Source organism: Carcharodon carcharias, assembly GCF_017639515.1.
Source record: "Carcharodon carcharias isolate sCarCar2 chromosome 37 unlocalized genomic scaffold, sCarCar2.pri SUPER_37_unloc_1, whole genome shotgun sequence".
NCBI lineage: Eukaryota > Metazoa > Chordata > Chondrichthyes > Lamniformes > Lamnidae > Carcharodon > Carcharodon carcharias.
The window spans coordinates 4,703,961-4,728,376 of NW_024470758.1; the positions used below are offsets into that span (position 1 = coordinate 4,703,961).

The 24,416-nt window shown below is 58.5% G+C and overlaps 1 protein-coding gene across 1 annotated transcript; it reads left to right on the forward strand.

The window, feature by feature from the left end:
• Positions 1 to 769: 769 nt before the first annotated feature.
• On the forward strand, positions 770 to 24,416 carry tmed10 (transmembrane p24 trafficking protein 10). The gene is made up of 5 exons (XM_041181911.1): positions 770 to 1,098; positions 4,703 to 4,823; positions 7,145 to 7,218; positions 7,698 to 7,824; positions 24,174 to 24,416. Exons 1-5 carry the CDS (start codon positions 913 to 915, stop codon positions 24,293 to 24,295), a joined length of 630 nt encoding a protein of 209 aa, XP_041037845.1. The 5' UTR covers positions 770 to 912; the 3' UTR covers positions 24,296 to 24,416.

The window sequence follows — 24,416 nt, forward strand, 5'->3', positions numbered from 1 at the left end:
ATCTGACAACACTCCCAAAATCAGACCTGACATCCCACAATCCTCCCAATATCAGTCAACCCTCCCTGCCTGCCCTCAGTCCTCCACTTCCCACAGTCCTCCCAATATCAGTCCTCCTCCATCCCAGTCCTCCCAATATCAGTCCTCCTCCATCCCACAGTCCTCCCAATATCAGTACTCCTCCAAGCCACAGTCCTCCCACTAACAGTCCTCCTCCATCCCACAGTCCTCCCAATATCAGTACTCCTCCAAGCCACAGTCCTCCCAATATCAGTCCTCCTCCATCCCACAGTCCTCCCAATATCAGTCCTCCTGCTTCCCACAGTCCTCCCAATAACAGTCCTCCTCCACATCCGACAGTCCTCCCAATATCAGTCCTCCACATCCGACAGTCCTCCCAATATCAGTCCTCCTCCATCCCACAGTCCTCCCAATATCAGTCCTCCTCCATCCCACAGTCCTCCCAATATCAGTCCTCCTCCACCCCACAGTCCTCCCAATATCAGTCCTCCTCTTTCCCACAGTCCTCCTCCACCCCACAGTCCTCCCAATATCAGTCCTCCTCCATCCCACAGTCCTCCTCCATCCCACAGTCCTCCCAATATCAGTCCTCCTCCATCCCACAGTCCTCCCAATATCAGTCCTCCTCCATCCCACAGTCCTCCTCCACCCACGCCCTTCTAATAAGTCCTGTTTCCCACAGTCCTTCTCTACCTCACAGTCATCAAAATCTCAGTCCTCCTGTATCCCTCAATCCTGCACGAGACTAGCCGAGTCGGTGACGCAAGGGTGACTGTGCTACCGTGTCACTCACCCGGAAGTAGAATCCGGAAACCCAGCCGGTACGCGCCACGTCCGTGAGCGGAAGCGGAAGTGCAGGCCACTCGGACAGCCTGACTCAAAGTGCCGGCAATGATCCCTCTGCGGACCAGCGCTCTACTTCTCACCGCCCTCAGCATCATCTCACAGGCCCGGGCCATCTCCTTTCAGCTACCGGCCAACGCCAGGAAATGTCTTCGAGAGGAAATCCACAAAGATGTCCTGGTGACAGGGGAGTATGAACTGAGTGAGCAACCCGGAGGGAGAACAGACCTGAAGGTGAGAGAAAGACCCGGAGGGGGCTGGCTGGGTGGAGAGAGACCCCCGATTGGGGGGGACCCGGGGCGCGCGGACTGGTGGGGGGTGTTGGGGAGGCAGAGGGACCATTTGGGGGGAGGGAGAGAGAAGCGGTGGGAGGGGGAGAGAGACCTGGTCGGGGAGGAGGAGGAGAGAGACCTGATTTGGAGGGGGGGGAGAGACCCGGTGGGGGTGGTGGGAGGGAGACCGGGGTGGGGGGGTGGTGCGGGTGTGGGGGGGCTAGTGGGGTGGAGAGACCCGGTGGGGAGGGGGGGAGAGAGAGACGGTGGGGAGGGGGGTCAGGGGAAGTGAGAGACGGTGGGGGGGTGGTGGGGTGGAGAGACCTGGTGAGTGCGTGGATGTTGGGGGGAGATCTGGGGTCTGCGGAGATGAGGGGGAGGGGAGAGAGAGAGGGAGACCCGGTGGGGGAGGGAGCAAGAGAGACTTGCGGGGTTCAAGAGGCCATGGGGGAGGCTGAAGAGGGGGGTGGGGAGGGAGTTACCCGGCGGGGAAGATGGGGTGAAAGCTGGGAGAGGGGCGTGGGAGGCTGGGTGGAGAGAGAGAGCGAGATGGGTGACAGCTGGGAATGCATCGTGGAGAGGGACCCCTGGGGTTGGGGGGGTGGTTTTGGAGAGAGAGAAACATGGTGGGGTGACAGTGTGTCTTGGGGCAGGGATTGGAGAGGGTGAGAGAGAGGGAGAACCTGCGGGGGGTTGGGGGGGGGGATTGGTGGGATTGGGAGTGGATACCGGGGTGGGGGGAGAGATCTGAGTTGGGAGGGAGGTGGAAGAGAGAGACCTGGGAGAGGGGTTTTTGCAATTCAGTCAGCCCGTCTTTTTCTGAATTGAAGAGTGTGCTAATCCACTATGTATGTCAGTTTATTATTTATATCACATTGCATCTTTAACACTCTTGAAGGCATTTGACAGGAGTTTATAAAACTCAGTTTGACATCAAGCCACATGCATTTACATAGACAGGTGAGCTAAAGCTAGTCGATTTAATAACCATCTTCGAGGAGGAGAGAGATGGCGAGGTTTAGGGAGGGAATTCCAGAGTTCAAGGCCCAGGCAGCTGAAGGCACGGCTGCCAGTGGTGGAGCAGTGAAAATGGGGATGTGCAGAAGGGCAAATGAGAGGAGTGCAGAGATCTTGGGGAATTGTAGGCCTGGAGGAGATTAGAGAGCGAGTAAGGCCATGGAGGGACTGGTACCGAAGGATGGGAAGTTTAAAATCAAGACGGTGTGGGAGCAAGAGCTCATGCATGTCAGTAAACATAACTTAATGTGAGCTGGGTTTAGGGTGATCGCGGGTTTACAGAGAATTGGATGTAGGGTGCCAAGCAGGAGCACCTGGGAATTTGTCTGACCTAGGCTTAAGAGGGATCCTTGGTGGATTCAAGAGGCAATGGCACAGGAATGGGGAGAGCAACCATTGCCCCCCCTGGTCTGTGACTGGATAGGTAAGACTGGAAGCAGGTGACAGCAGCCCCACCCAGCTGATGGTGGAGAGGTGTTGGTGGGGGATGGTGTGGTCAACTTTGTCAGGGTCTCACAGCCTGTCACTTTAATAGTGTGACAGGGGTGGGAACCTGATGGTGTGGATTCAGACATGGGATTCCACATAGGAAAGATGTGGATAATTTGGGAGGCGTCAACCCGTTTGAGGACTTTGGAGGGGAAAATGCGGGGGTGGGGGATGAAGGGATGACGAGTGAATTTTTTGTGGAGAGAAGATGATGGCAGATTTGAAGCGTGTGGTTGCGTTGGTTGGGACAGTACCTGAGGGGGGAGAGTGATTAAAAATATTAGCTAACGGGGGTTAGGAAGAGATGTTAGATGGTCAACAGTTTAGTGTGAATAGGGTCAAGGGAGGAGGGGTTGTGTCCCACAGACAAGGTGAGCGTGAGAGAAAAACTCGGAGAATGTGTGTTTCCGCTAGGATGGAGGGATCCTTCCAGGGAGTTTGGCCTCGTTGGTAACGGGAAGAGAGGAAAGTGGTAGACACAGCTAACTGGATGTTCCCAGTATTGGTGATAAGGCAGTGAGTTTTGTGGCACTTGTTGCAGGAGGCAGGGTTTAAGAAGAACGGTTGGTTTGCAGGAAAGAAGCTGTGCGCTTATCTTTGTGTTTCAGGGTGATTAAAGCATAGCCTTGACAGAGGGGTGGATGATCCCTGACATGATGCAGCCAGATCTGACCATGACTGGCTGAACCAGCTGTCCACTGTAAACATACACAATGTGATCTGGCTTCATATATTCATCCTTTTACCGCCAGTATTGTTCTGGATAACCTGCACTGCATCCCAACCTCGATCTGAGGTGAGGTATAAAGAACTGAACACAGTTACTCCAGATATGCTCTGAGGAGAGCTCTGGGCAGCTGTTAGATACGGCCACCTCTTTGTATTCCAGCCTTTTGAGATATAGGCCATCATTGAACGAGAGGCCACTTAGGCTGACAAGTGGCAAGTAACATTCGTGCCACACAAGTGCCAGACAATGACCACCTCCAACAAGAGAGAACCTAACCATCGCACCTTGACATTCAATGGCATTACCATCGCTGAATCCCCCATTATCAACATCTTGGGGGTTACCATGACCAGAAACTGAACTGCGCTAACCATATAAATACTCTGGCCGCAAGAGCAGGTCAGAGGCTGGAAATTCTGCAGCGAGTAACTCACTTCCTGACTCCCCAAAGCCTGTCCACCATCTACAAGGCACGAGTCAGGAGTGCGATGGAATATTCTCCACTTGTCTGGATGGAGTACAGCTCCAACAACACTCAAGAAGCTGAACACCATCCAGGACAAAGCAGCGCCGTTTGATTGGCACCACATCTGCAAACATTCATTCCCTCCACCACCAACGCACAGTAGCAGCAGTGTGTGTACCATCTACAAGATGCACTGCAGCAACTCACGAAGGCTCCTTGGACAACACCTTCCACACCGACGACTGCTATCACCTAGAAGGACGAGGGCAGCAGATAGATGGGAACACCACCACCTGGAAGTTCCCCTCCAAGACACTCACCACCCTGACTTGGAAATATATCGTCGTCCCTTCACTGTCACTGGGTCAAAACCCTGGAACTCCCTTCCTAGCAGCACTGTGGGTGAACCTACACCACATGGACTTCAGCGGTTCAAGAAGGTGGCTCATCACCACCTTCTCAAGGGCAATTAGGCATGGGCAATAAATGCTGGGCCCAGCCAGCAAAGCCCACATCTCAAGAATGAATAAATAAAAATTAAATTCCATTAACCTTTTTAATAATTTTTTTGTACCTGTTCACTTGTTAATGATTCCTGCACTTGGATGCCTAAATCTCTCGACTCCTGCACAGCTCTTAGCTTCACGCCAGTTAGAAATTTCTTGAGTGATTGCTGAGGTCAGTGTTGCTGAGGCTGGACTGATTTAGGGATCTTGGACACTGTAAGGATACAGGCCGCTCTCCTGGGCCAAAGTGTGGGCGGTGAAGGTATCTCCCAGCACGGGGAGGAGGGGATGGAGGTCGGCGAGTTGGGAGCCAGGCTGGGTGTCAGGATATAAACCTCTGATTTCCCCGTCCGGCCAGGTGACAGACTCATCGGGCCACATCCTCTACTCCAAGGAGGAGGCAAGCAAGGGCAAGTTTGCTTTCACCACCGACGACTACGACATGTTTGAGATCTGCTTCGAGAGCCGCCTCCCTGCAGGTGAGAGTATGGGGGAAAGGTGGGGGCGGTGCGGAGTGGGGCAGAGTTTTTACATCGGGGTATGGGTGGGTTCCAGGGACATGGGGAGAGTGCCTGGGGCAGGGAGGCGGAGTTTAGGGCAGAAATGATAAGTGAAAGATAAGCCCGACATCAAAAGAAAGGGACGAGAGCAAATTCCAAATTTAAAAAAAAAACAACTTCACTAAGGTTAAAAAAATACAGGTAATAATAGAAATATAACATTGAAACAAAGGAGCTGTGATAAGTTTAGAAAGTAGGGAAAAACTGCGGCATTGCAAAATGCACATGGTGTAGGGAATGAAGCAAGTGCATTAGTAGCGCAAATCTCACAGTGACCAAGAATCGAAAACAAACTCGATGGCTGAGGTTCCATTTTCCAGGTTATTAACTCTTGAGAAAAGAAGGGGAACTTGGACAAGGAGGCTGTGTAATATTGATGAGGGACTTTCTTACTGCACTACCAGGAACAGATATCAGTGAAGGTGAAGAAGCAGCCAGAGTAGGATTGAGGAGTAGAAAGGACTGCATGAACTTGGTGTGAGTTGTTTCCAGACTTCCTCCTTGCAGAGATTAAAAGTAGTGAGATCTACGAAAGGGGAGATCGGAGAAGCTGGTTATAAAAACAGTTGTTAAAATGAGAGATTTCAACCTTCGACCAGCATCTACAAGTCAGGAGCATGGTGGACTGCTTTCTGTTTGCCTGGATGAGTACAGTTCCAACAACTCTCAAGACACCGAACACCATCCAGAACAAAGCAGCCTGCTTGTTCAGCACCCCGCCCACCACCTTAAAATATAAGAAGCTTGACACCATCCAGGAAAAAGCAGCTTGCTTGATTGGCACCCCATCCACCTTCAACATTCATTCTCTCCACCACCGATGTGCAGTAGCAGCAGTGTGTGTACCATCTACAAGATGCACTGCAGCAACTCACCAAGGCTTCACCGACAGCACCTTCCAAATCTGCAACTGCTACCATTTAGGGCATGGGAGCACCACCACCTTCAAGTTCCCCTCCAAGCCACTCACATAACAAAAGAAATAGGAGCAGGAGTTGGCCATTCAGCCTCTCAAGCCTGCCCCGCCATTCAGTAAGATCATGGCTGATCTGACCCAGGCCTCAACTCCTCTTTCGTGCCAGCTCCTCTCAGCCCTCAACTCCCCGATATTTCAAAAATCTGTCTACCTCCTCTTTAAATATTTTCAGTGATCTAGCCTCCACAACTCTGGGGTAGAGAATTCCAGTCATTCACTACCCTCTGAGAGAAGAAATTCCTTCGCATCTCAATTTTAAATGTGTCCCAATATTCTGTAACTATGTCCCCTAGTTCGAGATCCCCCCCACTAGTGGAAACAACTTCTAAACATCTACCCTGTCAGGCCCCCTCAGAATCTTGTACATTTCAATAAGATCACCCCTCATCCTTCTAAACTCTGTTGAATAAAGGCCTAACCTGTTTATTTTATTATTTTTCACCATCTTGACTTGGAAATATATCGGCCTTTCCTTCACTGTCGCAGGGTCAAAATCCTGGAACTCACTCCCTAACAACACTGTGGGTGTACCTACGCCACAGGGACTGCAGCGGCTCAAGAAGGCGGCTCACCCCCACCTTCTCAAGGGGCAATTTGGGATGGACAATAAATATTGGTCAAGCCAGCGATGCCCATACCCATGATTAAAAGAAAAGAGTAATGAGACTGATGTAATCAGCAATTTAAGGGTAAGGGACTGCCCAGCTAACATGATTGAATTGAATGCTAGATCTGAGAGTTTGAACTCTAGGTTTTGAAAGAATGAGGCAACAATTGATCACCATAGACAGGGCAAAGCTGTTCACGAATAAAATACAGATCAATTGTGGGTGGTGTTAAAAACGTATTTTGCAGAAGACTAAGATTTTTCCACAGCCTCAAGGCAAGAGCTGTACCTGTTTACTTCAAAAATGAAACAGAAAAAGTCCATATATAAATGTAGAGTATGGTGGAGATTCTGGACTTGGTGGGTTGGGGTTAGGAGGAGGTTTGGGCTAGGGGGGTGGGATTGGGGGAGATTCTGGGCTTGGGGGTGGGGTTGGGGGAGATTCTGGGCTCGGTGTCAGGGTTGGGGGAGATTCCGGGCTCTGTGTTTGGGTGGGGGGTGGGGGGAGATTCTGGGGTTGGGGGTCATTCGGGGCTTGGGGGTGGGAGGTAGATTCTGAGCTTGGCAGAGTGGGGAATTGTGGGGTGGGGGGAGGCGAGATTCCCGCCTCGACATTGGGAAATGAATTCTAAGCTTGGTGTCCTTGCTTGTTCTCAGGCCATTTCCGTGTTCCTGATCAACTGATTGTCCTCAACACGAAGCATGGCGTTGAAGCCAAGAACTACGAAGATGTAAGTTCCCATGCCTTATATTCTCTTTCCTGCGGGAATAACACTGAATCTACAACACAGCAACAGGTCTATCGACCATGTGGGTCTCGGCCTGTGTTTAAACTCGGAACAAGCAGCGACCCACCCTGCCCCGTCTCCATCAATTCCTTAGCCTGATATACCTAAGTTTCACCTCATATCGGTGCCATTCACCTGGGTTCTACACAGATAACGCGTTCGCCTCTGTGTTTGTTTGCAGCCCTTTGAGAGTGTGTCCATCTGTTTGTCCTCTGGCGCCCGTGCGGGCATCTGGTCCGCCCCAACCCCCTGTCTGGGCGGGGGCCACCCCATGCAGCCCCTGTGGTGTAGGTACAGCCACGCTGCTGTTGAGGAGAGCTGCGGCCGCCCTGTTTTTGCACTAGCTGGGTTGTTAGGGGGGTCCAGCGGTGTCCTCTGGTGTACTGTACAGACCATGTCTCTCGATCTCTGTCCGTGCCTAGATCGCCAAGGCAGAGAAGCTGAAGCCTCTGGAGGTGGAACTACGGCGATTAGAGGATTTGTCGGAATCGATCGTGAACGACTTTGCCTACATGAAGCAGAGAGAGGAGGAGATGAGGGACACCAACGGTAGGAACGTCTCCTGCGTCCTGCATCCTTGCTCGATGATTGTCACCCATTCTTTTAGTCTCAAGTACATGGTTTTCACACTGGGTTCCGGGATGGGGAGTAGATTCTGGGTTCGGTGGTGGGGATGGGGAGTAGATTCTGGGTCCGGTGGTGGGAATGGGGTGTAGATTCTGGGTTTGGGGATGGGGTGTAGATTCTGGGTTTGGGGATGGGGTGTAGATTCTGGGTTTGGGGATGGGGCGTAGATTCTAGGTTCGGGGCTGGGGATGGAGAGCTGATTCTGGGTTCGGTGGTGGGGAGTTGGTTCAGGTTTCGGGGATGGGGAATGGGGCGCAGATTCTGGGTTCTCGGCTGGGGATGGGGAGTAGATTCTGGGTTTGATGGTGGGGATAAGGAGTAGATTCTGGGTTCGATGGTGGGGATGGGGAGTAGATTCTGGGCTCGGGAATGGGGAGCAGATTCTGGGTTCAGGGTTGGGGACTAGATCCTGGGCTCGGTGGTGGGGATGGGGAGTAGATTTGGTGGTGGGGATGTGGAGAAGATTCTGGCCTCGGTGGTGGGGAGTAGATTCTGGGTTCGGGGTTGTGGAGCAGATTCTGGTTTTGGTGGTGAGGATGGCGAGTAGATTCTGGGCTCGGGGATGGGGAGTAGAGTCTGGGCTGGGTTGTGGGGATGGGGATTAGCTACTTGGTTTGGTGGTGGGGAGTAGATTCTGGGTTCAGTGGTGGGGTTGGGGACTAGATTCCGGGGATGGGGAGTAGACTCTGGGTTCAGTGGTGGGGATGGGGAGTAGATTCAGGGCTCGGGGGTGGGGAGTAGATTCTGTGCTCGGTGGTGGGGATGGGGTGTAGATTCTGGGTTCATTGGTGAGCATGTGGCGTAGATCTTGGGTTCGGGGACGGGGAGTAGATTCTGTGTTCGGGGACGGGGAGTGGATTCTGGGTTCGGGGACGGGGAGTAGATTCTGTGTTCGGGGACGGGGAGTAGATTCTGTGTTCGGGGACGGGGAGTAGATTCTGTGTTCGGGGACGGGGAGTAGATTCTGTGTTCGGGGACGGGGAGTAGATTCTGTGTTCGGGGACGGGGAGTAGATTCTGTGTTCGGGGACAGGGAGTAGATTCTGTGTTCGGGGACGGGGAGTAGATTCTGTGTTCGGGGACGGGGAGTAGATTCTGTGTTCGGGGACGGGGAGTAGATTCTGTGTTCGGGGACGGGAAGTAGATTCTGTGTTCGGGGACGGGAAGTAGATTCTGTGTTCGGGGACGGGGAGTGGATTCTGGGTTCGGGGACGGGGAGTGGATTCTGGGTTCGGGGACGGGGAGTGGATTCTGGGTTCGGGGACGGGGAGTGGTTTCTGGGTTCGGGGACGGGGAGTGGTTTCTGGGTTCGGGGACGGGGAGTGGATTCTGGGTTCGGGGACGGGGAGTGGATTCTGGGTTCGGGGACGGGGAGTGGATTCTGGCTTCGGGGACGGGGAGATTCTGGCTTCGGGGACGGGGAGTGGATTCTGGGTTCGGGGACGGGGAGTGGATTCTGGGTTCGGGGACGGGGAGTGGATTCTGGCTTCGGGGACGGGGAGTGGTTTCTGGGTTCGGGGACGGGGAGTGGATTCTGGGTTCGGGGACGGGGAGTGGTTTCTGGGTTCGGGGACGGGGAGTGGTTTCTGGGTTCGGGGACGGGGAGTGGTTTCTGGGTTCGGGGACGGGGAGTGGTTTCTGGGTTCGGGGACGGGGAGTGGATTCTGGGTTCGGGGACGGGGAGTGGATTCTGGGTTCGGGGACGGGGAGTGGATTCTGGGTTCGGGGACGGGGAGTGGATTCTGGTTTCGGGGACGGGGAGTGGATTCTGGTTTCGGGGACGGGGAGTGGATTCTGGTTTCGGGGACGGGGAGTGGATTCTGGTTTCGGGGACGGGGAGTGGATTCTGGTTTCGGGGACGGGGAGTGGATTCTGGTTTCGGGGACGGGGAGTGGATTCTGGTTTCGGGGACGGGGAGTGGATTCTGGTTTCGGGGACGGGGAGTGGATTCTGGTTTCGGGGACGGGGAGTGGATTCTGGGTTCGGGGACGGTGAGTGGATTCTGGGTTCGGGGACGGGGAGTGGATTCTGGGTTCGGGGACGGGGAGTGGATTCTGGGTTCGGGGACGGGGAGTGGATTCTGGGTTCGGGGACGGGGAGTGGATTCTGGGTTCGGGGACGGGGAGTGGATTCTGGGTTCGGGGACGGGGAGTGGATTCTGGGTTCGGGGACGGGGAGTGGATACTGGGTTCGATGGTGGGGATAAGGAGTAGATTCTGGGTTCGATGGTGGGGATAAGGAGTAGATTCTGGGTTCGATGGTGGGGATAAGGAGTAGATTCTGGGTTCGATGGTGGGGATGGGGAGTAGATTCTGGGCTCGGGAATGGGGAGCAGATTCTGGGTTCAGGGTTGGGGACTAGATCCTGGGCTCGGTGGTGGGGATGGGGAGTAGATTTGGTGGTGGGGATGTGGAGAAGATTCTGGCCTCGGTGGTGGGGAGTAGATTCTGGGTTCGGGGTTGTGGAGCAGATTCTGGTTTCGGTGGTGAGGATGGCGAGTAGATTCTGGGCTCGGGGATGGGGAGTAGAGTCTGGGCTGGGTTGTGGGGATGGGGATTAGCTACTTGGTTTGGTGGTGGGGACTAGATTCTGGGTTCAGTGGTGGGGTTGGGGACTAGATTCCGGGGATGGGGAGTAGATTCTGGGTTCAGTGGTGGGGATGGGGAGTAGATTCAGGGCTCGGGGGTGGGGAGTAGATTCTGTGCTCGGTGGTGGGGATGAGGTGTAGATTCTGGGTTCATTGGTGAGCATGTGGCGTAGATCTTGGGTTCGGGGACGGGGAGTAGATTCTGGGTTTGGGGACGGGGAGTAGATTCTGTGTTTGGGGACGGGGAGTAGATTCTGTGTTCGGGGACGGGGAGTAGATTCTGTGTTCGGGGACGGGGAGTAGATTCTGTGTTCGGGGACGGGGAGTAGATTCTGTGTTCGGGGACGGGGAGTAGATTCTGTGTTCGGGGACGGGGAGTAGATTCTGTGTTCGGGGACGGGGAGTGGATTCTGGGTTCGGGGACGGGGAGTGGATTTTGGGTTCGGGGACGGGGAGTAGATTCTGGGTTCGGGGACGGGGAGTAGATTCTGGGTTCGGGGACGGGGAGTGGATTCTGGGTTCGGGGACGGGGAGTGGATTCTGGGTTCGGGGACGGGGAGTGGATTCTGGGTTCAGTGACGGGGAGTGGATTCTGGGTTCGGGGACGGGGAGTGGATTCTGGGTTCGGGGACGGGGAGTGGATTCTGGGTTCGGGGACGGGGAGTGGATTCTGGGTTCGGGGACGGGGAGTGGATTCTGGGTTCGGGGACGGGGAGTGGATTCTGGGTTCGGGGACGGGGAGTGGATTCTGGGTTCGGGGACGGGGAGTGGATTCTGGGTTCGGGGACGGGGAGTGGATTCTGGGTTCGGGGACGGGGAGTGGATTCTGGGTTCGGGGACGGGGAGTGGATTCTGGGTTCGGGGACGGGGAGTGGATTCTGGGTTCGGGGACGGGGAGTGGATTCTGGGTTCGGGGACGGGGAGTGGATTCTGGGTTCGGGGACGGGGAGTGGATTCTGGGTTCGGGGACGGGGAGTGGATTCTGGGTTCGGGGACGGGGAGTGGATTCTGGGTTCGGGGACGGGGAGTGGATTCTGGGTTCGGGGACGGGGAGTGGATTCTGGGTTCGGGGACGGGGAGTGGATTCTGGGTTCGGGGACGGGGAGTGGATTCTGGGTTCGGGGACGGGGAGTGGATTCTGGGTTCGGGGACGGGGAGTGGATTCTGGGTTCGGGGACGGGGAGTGGATTCTGGGTTCGGGGACGGGGAGTGGATTCTGGGTTCGGGGACGGGGAGTGGATTCTGGGTTCGGGGACGGGGAGTGGATTCTGGGTTCGGGGACGGGGAGTGGATTCTGGGTTCGGGGACGGGGAGTGGATTCTGGGTTCGGGGACGGGGAGTGGATTCTGGGTTCGGGGACGGGGAGTGGATTCTGGGTTCGGGGACGGGGAGTGGATTCTGGGTTCGGGGACGGGGAGTGGATTCTGGGTTCGGGGACGGGGAGTGGATTCTGGGTTCGGGGACGGGGAGTGGATTCTGGGTTCGGGGACGGGGAGTGGATTCTGGGTTCGGGGACGGGGAGTGGATTCTGGGTTCGGGGACGGGGAGTGGATTCTGGGTTCGGGGACGGGGAGTGGATTCTGGGTTCGGGGACGGGGAGTGGATTCTGGGTTCGGGGACGGGGAGTGGATTCTGGGTTCGGGGACGGGGAGTGGTTTCTGGGTTCGGGGACGGGGAGTGGTTTCTGGGTTCGGGGACGGGGAGTGGATTCTGGGTTCGGGGACGGGGAGTGGATTCTGGGTTCGGGGACGGGGAGTGGATTCTGGGTTCGGGGACGGGGAGTGGATTCTGGGTTCGGGGACGGGGAGTGGATTCTGGGTTCGGGGACGGGGAGTGGATTCTGGGTTCGGGGACGGGGAGTGGATTCTGGGTTCGGGGACGGGGAGTGGATTCTGGGTTCGGGGACGGGGAGTGGATTCTGGGTTCGGGGACGGGGAGTGGATTCTGGGTTCGGGGACGGGGAGTGGATTCTGGGTTCGGGGACGGGGAGTGGATTCTGGGTTCGGGGACGGGGAGTGGATTCTGGGTTCGGGGACGGGGAGTGGATTCTGGGTTCGGGGACGGGGAGTGGATTCTGGGTTCGGGGACGGGGAGTGGATTCTGGGTTCGGGGACGGGGAGTGGATTCTGGGTTCGGGGACGGGGAGTGGATTCTGGGTTCGGGGACGGGGTGTGGATTCTGGGTTCGGGGACGGGGAGTGGATTCTGGGTTCGGGGACGGGGAGTGGATTCTGGGTTCGGGGACGGGGAGTGGATTCTGGGTTCGGGGACGGGGAGTGGATTCTGGGTTCGGGGACGGGGAGTGGATTCTGGGTTCGGGGACGGGGAGTGGATTCTGGGTTCGGGGACGGGGAGTGGATTCTGGGTTCGGGGACGAGGAGTGGATTCTGGGTTCGGTCGTGTGGAGTCGATTCTTTGTTCAGTAGTGGGGATTGGGAGTTGTGTCTGGGTTCAGTGGCGGGTGTTGGGGAGGTGTTTCTGTGTTCCGTGGTGGGGAGTAGGTTCAGGGTTCGGCGTTGGGGGATCGGGAGTAGATTCTGGGCTGGGGATTGTGGAGTACTCTCTGGGTTCGGGGTTGGGGTGTAGATTCAGGGTTTGGTGGTGTGGATGGGGTCTAGATTCTGGGGGTGGAGAGTAGATTCTGGTGGAGGTGGGGAGTAGATTCTGGCCTCGGTGGTGGGGATGGGAAGTTGATTCTGGGCTCGATGGTGGGGAGCAGATTGTGGGCTGTGTGGTGGGGATGGGGATTAGCTTCTTGGTTTGGTGGTGCGGAGTAGATTCTGGCCTCGCTGGTGCGGATGGGGAGTAGATTCTGGCCTCGCTGGTGGGGATGAGGAGTAGATTCTGGCCTCGCTGGTGGGGATGGGGAGTAGATTCTGGCCTCGCTGGTGGGATGGGGAGTAGATTCTGGCCTCGCTGGTGGGGATGGGGAGTAGATTCTGGCCTCGCTGGTGTGGATGGGGAGTAGATTCTGGCCTCGCTGTTGGGGATAGGGAGTAGATTCTGGCCTCAGTGGTGGGTATGGGGAGCAGTTTCTGGCCTCAGTGGTGGGAATGGGGAGTAGATTCTGGGTTGGGTGGTGGGGAGAAGGTACTGGGTTTAGGAATGGGGAGCAGATTCTGGGTTCGGGGATGTGCAGTAGATTCTGGGTCGGGAATCGGGAACAGATTCTGGGTTCGGGGATGGGGAGTAGATTCTGGGTTCGGGGATGGGGAGTAGATTCAGGGTTCGGGGACGGGGAGTGGATTCTGGGTTCGGGGACGGGGAGTGGATTCTGGGTTCGGGGACGGGGAGTGGATTCTGGGTTCGGGGACGGGGAGTGGATTCTGGGTTCGGGGACGGGGAGTGGATTCTGGGTTCGGGGACGGGGAGTGGATTCTGGGTTCGGGGACGGGGAGTGGATTCTGGGTTCGGGGACGGGGAGTGGATTCTGGGTTCGGGGACGGGGAGTGGATTCTGGGTTCGGGGACGGGGAGTGGATTCTGGGTTCGGGGACGGGGAGTGGATTCTGGGTTCGGGGACGGGGAGTGGATTCTGGGTTCGGGGACGGGGAGTGGATTCTGGGTTCGGGGACGGGGAGTGGATTCTGGGTTCGGGGACGGGGAGTGGATTCTGGGTTCGGGGACGGGGAGTAGATCCTGAGTTCGGTCATGTGGAGTAGTTTCTTTGTTCGGTAGTGGGGATGGGGAGTATTGTCTGGGTTCAGTGGTGGGTGTTGGAGAGCTGTTTCTGTGTTCCGTGGTGTGGAGTAGGTTCAGGGTTCGGCGTTGGGTGATCGGGAGTAGATTCTGGGCTTGGGAATGTGGAGTAGTCTCTGGGTTCGGGGTTGGGGAGTAGATTCAGGGTTTGGTGGTGTGGCTGGTGTCTAGATTCTGGGGATGGGGTCTAGATTCTGGGGGTGGAGAGTAGATTCTGGTGGAGGTGGGGAGTAGATTCTGGCCTCGGTGGTGGGGATGGGAAGTTGATTCTGGCCTCGCTGGTGGGGATGAGGAGTAGATTCTGGCCTCGCTGGTGGGGATGGGGAGTAGATTCTGGCCTCGCTGGTGTGGATGGGGAGTAGATTCTGGCCTCGCTGGTGGGGATGGGGAGTAGATTCTGGACTTGGTGGTGGGTATGGGGAGTAGTTTCTGGCCTCGGTGGTGGGGATGGGGAGTAGATTCTGGGTTGGCTGGTGGGGAGTAGGTACTGGGTTTAGGAATGGGGAGCCGATTCTGGGTTCGGGGATGGGCAGTAGGTTCTGGGTCGGGGATGGGGAACAGATTCTGGGTTCGGGGATGGGGAGTAGATTCTGGGTTCGGGGATGGGGAGTAGATTCTGGGTTCGGGATTGGGGAGTAGGTTCTGGGTTCGGGGATGGGGAGTAGATTCTGGGTTCGGGGATGGGGAGTAGATTCTGGGTTCGGGGATGGGGAGTAGATTCTGGGTTCGGGGATGGGGAGTAGATTCTGGGTTCGGGGATGGGGAGTAGATTCTGGATTCGGGGATGGGGAGTAGATTCTGGGTTCGGGGATGGGGAGTAGATTCTGGGTTCGGGGATGGGGAGTAGATTCTGGGTTCGGGGATGGGGAGTAGATTCTGGGTTCGGGGATGGGGAGTAGATTCTGGGTTCGGGGATGGGGAGTAGATTCTGAGTTCGGGGATGGGGAGTAGATTCTTTGTTCGGTGATGGGGATGGGGAGTAGATTCTTTGTTCGGTGGTGGGGATGGGGAGTAGATACTGGGGTCAGCGGTGGGGCTTGGGGAGCTGATTCTGGGTTCCGTGGTGGGGAATAGGTTCAGGGCTCGGCGTTGGGGGATCGGGAGTAGTTTCTGGGCTTGAGATTGGGGAGTAGTCTCTGGGTTCGGGGTTGGGGAGTAGATTCAGGGTTTGCTGGTGTGGATGCGGTTTAGATTCTGGGGGTGGGGACTGGATTCTTGTGGTGGGGACTGGATTCTTGTGGTGGGGATTGGATTCTTGTGGTGGGGACTGGATCCTGGGTTGGGGGACGGGGAGCGCATTCTGGGTTGGGGGACGGGGAGCGCATTCTGGGTTGGGGGACGGGGAGCGCATTCTGGGTTGGGGGACGGGCGGCGGAGTCTGGGTTGGGGGACGGGCGGCGGAGTCTGGGTTGGGGGACGGGCGGCGGAGTCTGGGTTGGGGGACGGGCGGCGGAGTCTGGGTTGGGGGACGGGCGGCGGAGTCTGGGTTGGGGGACGGGCGGCGGAGTCTGGGTTGGGGGACGGGCGGCGGAGTCTGGGTTGGGGGACGGGCGGCGGAGTCTGGGTTGGGGGACGGGCGGCGGAGTCTGGGTTGGGGGACGGGCGGCGGAGTCTGGGTTGGGGGACGGGCGGCGGAGTCTGGGTTGGGGGACGGGCGGCGGAGTCTGGGCTGGGGGACGGGCGGCGGAGTCTGGGTTGGGGGACGGGCGGCGGAGTCTGGGTTGGGGGACGGGCGGCGGAGTCTGGGTTGGGGGACGGGCGGCGGAGTCTGGGTTGGGGGACGGGCGGCGGAGTCTGGGTTGGGGGACGGGCGGCGGAGTCTGGGTTGGGGGACGGGCGGCGGAGTCTGGGTTGGGGGACGGGCGGCGGAGTCTGGGTTGGGGGACGGGCGGCGGAGTCTGGGTTGGGGGACGGGCGGCGGAGTCTGGGTTGGGGGACGGGCGGCGGAGTCTGGGTTGGGGGACGGGCGGCGGAGTCTGGGTTGGGGGACGGGCGGCGGAGTCTGGGTTGGGGGACGGGCGGCGGAGTCTGGGTTGGGGGACGGGCGGCGGAGTCTGGGTTGGGGGGCGGGCGGCGGAGTCTGGGTTGGGGGGCGGGCGGCGGAGTCTGGGTTGGGGGGCGGGCGGCGGAGTCTGGGTTGGGGGGCGGGCGGCGGAGTCTGGGTTGGGGGGCGGGCGGCGGAGTCTGGGTTGGGGGGCGGGCGGCGGAGTCTGGGTTGGGGGGCGGGCGGCGGAGTCTGGGTTGGGGGGCGGGCGGCGGAGTCTGGGTTGGGGGGCGGGCGGCGGAGTCTGGGTTGGGGGGGCGGGCGGCGGAGTCTGGGTTGGGGGGCGGGCGGCGGAGTCTGGGTTGGGGGGCGGGCGGCGGAGTCTGGGTTGGGGGGGCGGGCGGCGGAGTCTGGGTTGGGGGGCGGGCGGCGGAGTCTGGGTTGGGGGGCGGGCGGCGGAGTCTGGGTTGGGGGGGCGGGCGGCGGAGTCTGGGTTGGGGGGGCGGGCGGCGGAGTCTGGGTTGGGGGGGCGGGCGGCGGAGTCTGGGTTGGGGGGGGCGGGCGGCGGAGTCTGGGTTGGGGGGGCGGGCGGCGGAGTCTGGGTTGGGGGGGCGGGCGGCGGAGTCTGGGTTGGGGGGGCGGGCGGCGGAGTCTGGGTTGGGGGGGCGGGCGGCGGAGTCTGGGTTGGGGGGGCGGGCGGCGGAGTCTGGGTTGGGGGGGGCGGGCGGCGGAGTCTGGGTTGGGGGGGCGGGCGGCGGAGTCTGGGTTGGGGGGCGGGCGGCGGAGTCTGGGTTGGGGGGCGGGCGGCGGAGTCTGGGTTGGGGGGCGGGGGGCGGATCCTGGGTTGGGGGGCGGGGGGCGGATCCTGGGTTGGGGGGCGGGGGGCGGATCCTGGGTTGGGGGGCGGGGGGCGGATCCTGGGTTGGGGGGCGGGGGGCGGATCCTGGGTTGGGGGGCGGGGGGCGGATCCTGGGTTGGGGGGCGGGGGGCGGATCCTGGGTTGGGGGGCGGGGGGCGGATCCTGGGTTCGGGGACGCGCCGCGGATCCTGGGTTCGGGGACGCGCCGCGGATCCTGGGTTCGGGGACGCGCCGCGGATCCTGGGTTCGGGGACGCGCCGCGGATTCTGGGTTCGGTCGAGTGGAGTAGATTCTTTGTTCGGAAGTGGGGATGGGGAGTAATTTCTGGGTTCTGTGGTGGGGGTTGGGGAGCTGTTTCTGGGTTCCTTGTGGGCTGTAGGTACAGGGTTCAGCGTTGGGGGATCGAGAGTAGATTCTGGGCTGGGGAATGTGGAGTAGTCTCTGGGTTCGGGGTTGGGGAGTAGATTCACGGTTTGATGGTGTGAATGGGGTCTAGATTCTGGGGATGGGGTATAGATTCTGGGGGTCGGGACTGAATTCTGGTGGGTGTGGGGAGTAGATTCTGGTGGGTGTGGGGCGTAGATTCTGGTGGAGGTGGGGAGTCGATTCTGGCCTAGGTGGTGGGGATGGGAAGTAGATTCTGGGCTCGATGGTGGGGAGCAGATTGTGGGCTGTGTGGTGGGGATGGGGATTAGTTTCTTGGTTTGGTGGTGCGGAGTAGGTTCTGACCTCGCTGGTGCGGATGGGGAGTAGATTCTGGCCTCGCTGGTGTGGATGGAGAGTAGATTCTGGCCTCGCTGGTGAGGATGGGGTGTAGATTCTGGCCTCGCTGGTTGGGATGGGGAGTAGATTCTGGCCTCGGTGGTGGGGAGTAGATTCTGGCCTCGGTGGTGGGGAGTAGATTCTGGCCTCGGTGGTGGGGAGTGGATTCTGGCCTCGGTGGTGGGGAGTGGATTCTGGGTTCGGTGGTGGGGAGTAGATTCTGGGTTTGGTGGTGGGGAGTAGATTCTGGGTTCGGTGGTGGGGAGTAGGTACTGGGTTTGGGAATGGGGAGTAGATTCTGGGCTTGAGAATGGGGAGTAGTCTCTGGGTTCGGGGTTGGGGAGTAGATTCAGCATTCTATGGTGTGGATGGGGTCTAGATTCTTGGGATAGGGACTACATTCTGGGGGGAGTGTCTAGATTCTGGGGGTGGGGACTGGATTCTAGGTGTGGGGACTGGATTCTAGGTGTGGGGACTGGATTCTAGGTGTGGGGACTGGATTCTGGGGATGGGGACTGGATTCTGGGGATGGGGACTGGATTCTGGGGATGGGGACTGGATTCTGGGGATGGGGACTGGATTCTGGGGATGGGGTCTGGATTCTGGGGATGGGGTCTGGATTCTGGGGATGGGGACTGGATTCTGGGTTCGGGGGTGGGAAGGGGGAGTGGATTCTGGGTTCGGGGGTGGGGAGGGGGAGTGGATTCTGTGTTTGGGGGTGGGGAGGGGGAGTGGATTCTGGGTTTTGGGGGTGGGGAAGGGGAGTGGATTCGTGGGTCGGGGGTGGGGAGGGGGAGTGGATTCTTGCATCGGGGGTGGGGAGGGGGAGTGGATTCTTGGTTCTGTGCTGAGTAGAAACTGGCTTCGGGGTTGGGGAGCTGATTCTGGGCTCGGTGGTGGGCAACAGATTCTGGGTTCGGTGGTGGGGGATGGGAGTAGGTTCTGGGGTGGGGAGGGGGAGTGGATTCTAGGTTCGGGGGTGGGGAGGGGGAGTGGATTCTGGGTACGGGGGTGGGGAGGTGGAGTGGATTCTGGGTTCGGGGTGGGGAGGGGGAGTGCATTCTGGATTCATGGGTGGGGAGGGGGAGCAGATTCTGGGTTCAGGGGTGGGGAGGGGGAGTAGATTCTAGGGTCGGGGGTGGGGAGGGGGAGTGGATTCTTGGTTCGGTGCTGAGTAGATTCTGGCTTCGGGGTTGGGGAGCCGATTCTGGGCTTGGGGGTGGGCAACAGATTCTGGGTTCGGTGGTGGTAGATGGGGAGTAGATTCCAGGTTGGGGGATGGGGAGTAGATTCTGGATTGGGGGATGGGGAGTAGATTCTGGGTTGGGGGATGGGGAGTAGATTCTGGTTTGGGGGATGGGGAGTAGATTCTGGTTTGGGGGATGGGGAGTAGATTCTGGTTTGGGGGATGGGGAGTAGATTCTGGTTTGGGGGATGGGGAGTAGATTCTGGTTTGGGGGATGGGGAGTAGATTCTGGTTTGGGGGATGGGGAGTAGATTCCAGGTTGGGGGATGGGGAGTAGATTCTTGATTGGGGGATGGGGAGTAGATTCTGGATTGGGGGATGGGGAGTAGATTCTGGTTGGGGGATGGGGAGTAGATTCTGGTTTGGGGATGGGGAGTAGATTCTGGTTTGGGGGATGGGGAGTAGATTCTGGTTTGGGGGATGGGGAGTAGATTCTGGGTTGGGGGATGGGGAGTAGATTCTGGTTTGGGGGATGGGGAGTAGATTCTGGTTTGGGGGATTGGGAGTAGATTCTGGTTTGGGGGATGGGGAGTAGATTCTGGGTTGGGGGATGGGGAGTAGATTCTGGTTTGGGGGATGGGGAGTAGATTCTGGTTTGGGGGATGGGGAGTAGATTCTGGTTTGGGGGATGGGGAGTAGATTCTGGTTTGGGGGATGGGGAGTAGATTCTGGTTTGGGGGATGGGGAGTAGATTCTGGTTTGGGGGATGGGGAGTAGATTCTGGTTTGGGGGATGGGGAGTAGATTCTGGTTTGGGGGATGGGGAGTAGATTCTGGTTTGGGGGATGGGGAGTAGATTCTGGTTTGGGGGATGGGGAGTAGATTCTGGTTTGGGGGATGGGGAGTAGATTCTGGTTTGGGGGATGGGGAGTAGATTCTGGTTTGGGGGATGGGGAGTAGATTCTGGTTTGGGGGATGGGGAGTAGATTCTGGTTTGGGGGATGGGGAGTAGATTCTGGTTTGGGGGATGGGGAGTAGATTCTGGTTTGGGGGATGGGGAGTAGATTCTGGTTTGGGGGATGGGGAGTAGATTCTGGTTTGGGGGATGGGGAGTAGATTCTGGTTTGGGGGATGGGGAGTAGATTCTGGTTTGGGGGATGGGGAGTAGATTCTGGTTTGGGGGATGGGGAGTAGATTCTGGTTTGGGGGATGGGGAGTAGATTCTGGTTTGGGGGATGGGGAGTAGATTCTGGTTTGGGGGATGGGGAGTAGATTCTGGTTTGGGGGATGGGGAGTAGATTCTGGTTTGGGGGATGGGGAGTAGATTCTGGTTTGGGGGATGGGGAGTAGATTCTGGTTTGGGGGATGGGGAGTAGATTCTGGTTTGGGGGATGGGGAGTAGATTCTGGTTTGGGGGATGGGGAGTAGATTCTGGTTTGGGGGATGGGGAGTAGATTCTGGTTTGGGGGATGGGGAGTAGATTCTGGTTTGGGGGATGGGGAGTAGATTCTGGTTTGGGGGATGGGGAGTAGATTCTGGTTTGGGGGATGGGGAGTAGATTCTGGTTTGGGGGATGGGGAGTAGATTCTGGTTTGGGGGATGGGGAGTAGATTCTGGTTTGGGGGATGGGGAGTAGATTCTGGTTTGGGGGATGGGGAGTAGATTCTGGTTTGGGGGATGGGGAGTAGATTCTGGTTTGGGGGATGGGGAGTAGATTCTGGTTTGGGGGATGGGGAGTAGATTCTGGTTTGGGGGATGGGGAGTAGATTCTGGTTTGGGGGATGGGGAGTAGATTCTGGTTTGGGGGATGGGGAGTAGATTCTGGTTTGGGGGATGGGGAGTAGATTCTGGTTTGGGGGATGGGGAGTAGATTCTGGTTTGGGGGATGGGGAGTAGATTCTGGATTCGGGGATGGGGAGTAGATTCTGGTTTGGGGGATGGGGAGTAGATTCTGGGTTTGGGGGATGGGGAGTAGATTCTGGGTTCGGTGGTGGGGAGTGGATTCTGGGTTTGGGGGATGGGGAGTAGATTCTGGGTTCGGTGGTGGGGAGTGGATTCTGGGTTCGGTGGTGGGGAGTGGATTCTGGGTTCGGTGGTGGGGAGTGGATTCTGGGTTCGGTGGTGGGGAGTGGATTCTGGGTTCGGTGGTGGGGAGTGGATTCTGGGTTCGGTGGTGGGGAGTGGATTCTGGGTTCGGTGGTGGGGAGTGGATTCTGGGTTCGGTGGTGGGGAGTGGATTCTGGGTTCGGTGGTGGGGAGTGGATTCTGGGTTCGGTGGTGGGGAGTGGATTCTGGGTTCGGTGGTGGGGAGTGGATTCTGGGTTCGGTGGTGGGGAGTGGATTCTGGGTTCGGTGGTGGGGAGTGGATTCTGGGTTCGGTGGTGGGGAGTGGATTCTGGGTTCGGTGGTGGGGAGTGGATTCTGGGTTCGGTGGTGGGGAGTGGATTCTGGGTTCGGTGGTGGGGAGTGGATTCTGGGTTCGGTGGTGGGGAGTGGATTCTGGGTTCGGTGGTGGGGAGTGGATTCTGGGTTCGGTGGTGGGGAGTGGATTCTGGGTTCGGTGGTGGGGAGTGGATTCTGGGTTCGGTGGTGGGGAGTGGATTCTGGGTTCGGTGGTGGGGAGTGGATTCTGGGTTCGGTGGTGGGGAGTGGATTCTGGGTTCGGTGGTGGGGAGTGGATTCTGGGTTCGGTGGTGGGGAGTGGATTCTGGGTTCGGTGGTGGGGAGTGGATTCTGGGTTCGGTGGTGGGGAGTGGATTCTGGGTTCGGTGGTGGGGAGTGGATTCTGGGTTCGGTGGTGGGGAGTGGATTCTGGGTTCGGTGGTGGGGAGTGGATTCTGGGTTCGGTGGTGGGGAGTGGATTCTGGGTTCGGTGGTGGGGAGTGGATTCTGGGTTCGGTGGTGGGGAGTGGATTCTGGGTTCGGTGGTGGGGAGTGGATTCTGGGTTCGGTGGTGGGGAGTGGATTCTGGGTTCGGTGGTGGGGAGTGGATTCTGGGTTCGGTGGTGGGGAGTGGATTCTGGGTTCGGTGGTGGGGAGTGGATTCTGGGTTCGGTGGTGGGGAGTGGATTCTGGGTTCGGTGGTGGGGAGTGGATTCTGGGTTCGGTGGTGGGGAGTGGATTCTGGGTTCGGTGGTGGGGAGTGGATTCTGGGTTCGGTGGTGGGGAGTGGATTCTGGGTTCGGTGGTGGGGAGTGGATTCTGGGTTCGGTGGTGGGGAGTGGATTCTGGGTTCGGTGGTGGGGAGTGGATTCTGGGTTCGGTGGTGGGGAGTGGATTCTGGGTTCGGTGGTGGGGAGTGGATTCTGGGTTCGGTGGTGGGGAGTGGATTCTGGGTTCGGTGGTGGGGAGTGGATTCTGGGTTCGGTGGTGGGGAGTGGATTCTGGGTTCGGTGGTGGGGAGTGGATTCTGGGTTCGGTGGTGGGGAGTGGATTCTGGGTTCGGTGGTGGGGAGTGGATTCTGGGTTCGGTGGTGGGGAGTGGATTCTGGGTTCGGTGGTGGGGAGTGGATTCTGGGTTCGGTGGTGGGGAGTGGATTCTGGGTTCGGTGGTGGGGAGTGGATTCTGGGTTCGGTGGTGGGGAGTGGATTCTGGGTTCGGTGGTGGGGAGTGGATTCTGGGTTCGGTGGTGGGGAGTGGATTCTGGGTTCGGTGGTGGGGAGTGGATTCTGGGTTCGGTGGTGGGGAGTGGATTCTGGGTTCGGTGGTGGGGAGTGGATTCTGGGTTCGGTGGTGGGGAGTGGATTCTGGGTTCGGTGGTGGGGAGTGGATTCTGGGTTCGGTGGTGGGGAGTGGATTCTGGGTTCGGTGGTGGGGAGTGGATTCTGGGTTCGGTGGTGGGGAGTGGATTCTGGGTTCGGTGGTGGGGAGTGGATTCTGGGTTCGGTGGTGGGGAGTGGATTCTGGGTTCGGTGGTGGGGAGTGGATTCTGGGTTCGGTGGTGGGGAGTGGATTCTGGGTTCGGTGGTGGGGAGTGGATTCTGGGTTCGGTGGTGGGGAGTGGATTCTGGGTTCGGTGGTGGGGAGTGGATTCTGGGTTCGGTGGTGGGGAGTGGATTCTGGGTTCGGTGGTGGGGAGTGGATTCTGGGTTCGGTGGTGGGGAGTGGATTCTGGGTTCGGTGGTGGGGAGTGGATTCTGGGTTCGGTGGTGGGGAGTGGATTCTGGGTTCGGTGGTGGGGAGTGGATTCTGGGTTCGGTGGTGGGGAGTGGATTCTGGGTTCGGTGGTGGGGAGTGGATTCTGGGTTCGGTGGTGGGGAGTGGATTCTGGGTTCGGTGGTGGGGAGTGGATTCTGGGTTCGGTGGTGGGGAGTGGATTCTGGGTTCGGTGGTGGGGAGTGGATTCTGGGCTCGGTGGTGGGGAGTGGATTCTGGGCTCGGGGGTGGGGAGTGGATTCTGGGCTCGGGGGTGGGGAGTGGATTCTGGGCTCGGGGGTGGGGAGTGGATTCTGGGCTCGGGGGTGGGGAGTGGATTCTGGGCTCGGGGGTGGGGAGTGGATTCTGGGCTCGGGGGTGGGGAGTGGATTCTGGGCTCGGTGGTGGGGAGTGGATTCTGGGCTCGGGGGTGGGGGGTGGATTCTGGGCTCGGGGGTGGGGGGTGGATTCTGGGCTCGGGGGTGGGGGGTGGATTCTGGGCTCGGGGGTGGGGGGTGGATTCTGGGCTCGGGAATGGGGGGTGGATTCTGGGCTCGGGGATGGGGGGTGGATTCTGGGCTCGGGGATGGGGAGTGGATTCTGGGTTCGGGGAGTGGATTCTGGGTTCGGGGAGTGGATTCTGGGTTCGGGGGTGGGGAGTAGATTCTGGGCTCGGGGGTTGGGGAGTAGATTCTGAGCCTGGTGGGGGTGGTCAATGGGTCTGCAGGCGACTTTCCCGCCTCGACATTCTGGAAAGAATCCTAAGCTTGACGCCTTTTCCCTCTCTCAGTCTATTTCCAAGTCGCGCAATAGGTTTTGGGTGGACCCGGGACAAGTAGAGTGAGGTGTTCCGTTGCCCAGTTTGGAATGGTTTCATTCTTTGCTGATGGTGGGTGGACAGACAGCTTGAGATGTTAGCGAGGGAAAATCCCGGCATTGGCTGAGGGCCAGACTCCGTGCAATGGTGACCTCGAAACAGGGGAACTGAGTTTAATGCAGTAATGTCACAGCAGGCGCATACCTGTTAATCCTGTTTGATGTGCTTCTCTTTCTCTCTCTGCAGAGTCTACCAGCGCCCGCGTCCTGTACTTCAGCATCTTCTCAATGTGCTGCCTCGTCGGCTTGGCGACCTGGCAGGTCTTTTATTTGCGTCGTTTCTTCAAAGCCAAGAAACTCATCGAGTGATGCTGATGGGAAGGGACGTGTGTATGTGTAACGTTGGCCTGTGAGGGGAGGGCTGTCCGGAGGGGGTGGGTGTTAATTTACAATAACATTTCTTTGTATTAAACGCGGTGCTTTAAATATT

Excerpts from the sequence above, each read along its gene's own strand:
- tmed10 (XM_041181911.1), top strand. The coding sequence starts at position 913 with ATGATCCCTCTGCGGACCAGCGCTCTACTTCTCACCGCCCTCAGCATC. Across the intron at positions 1,099-4,702 it reads GAGGGAGAACAGACCTGAAG|GTGACAGACTCATCGGGCCA; the intron begins GTGAGAGAAAGA and ends CCGTCCGGCCAG. Across the intron at positions 7,825-24,173 it reads GGAGATGAGGGACACCAACG|AGTCTACCAGCGCCCGCGTC; the intron begins GTAGGAACGTCT and ends CTCTCTCTGCAG.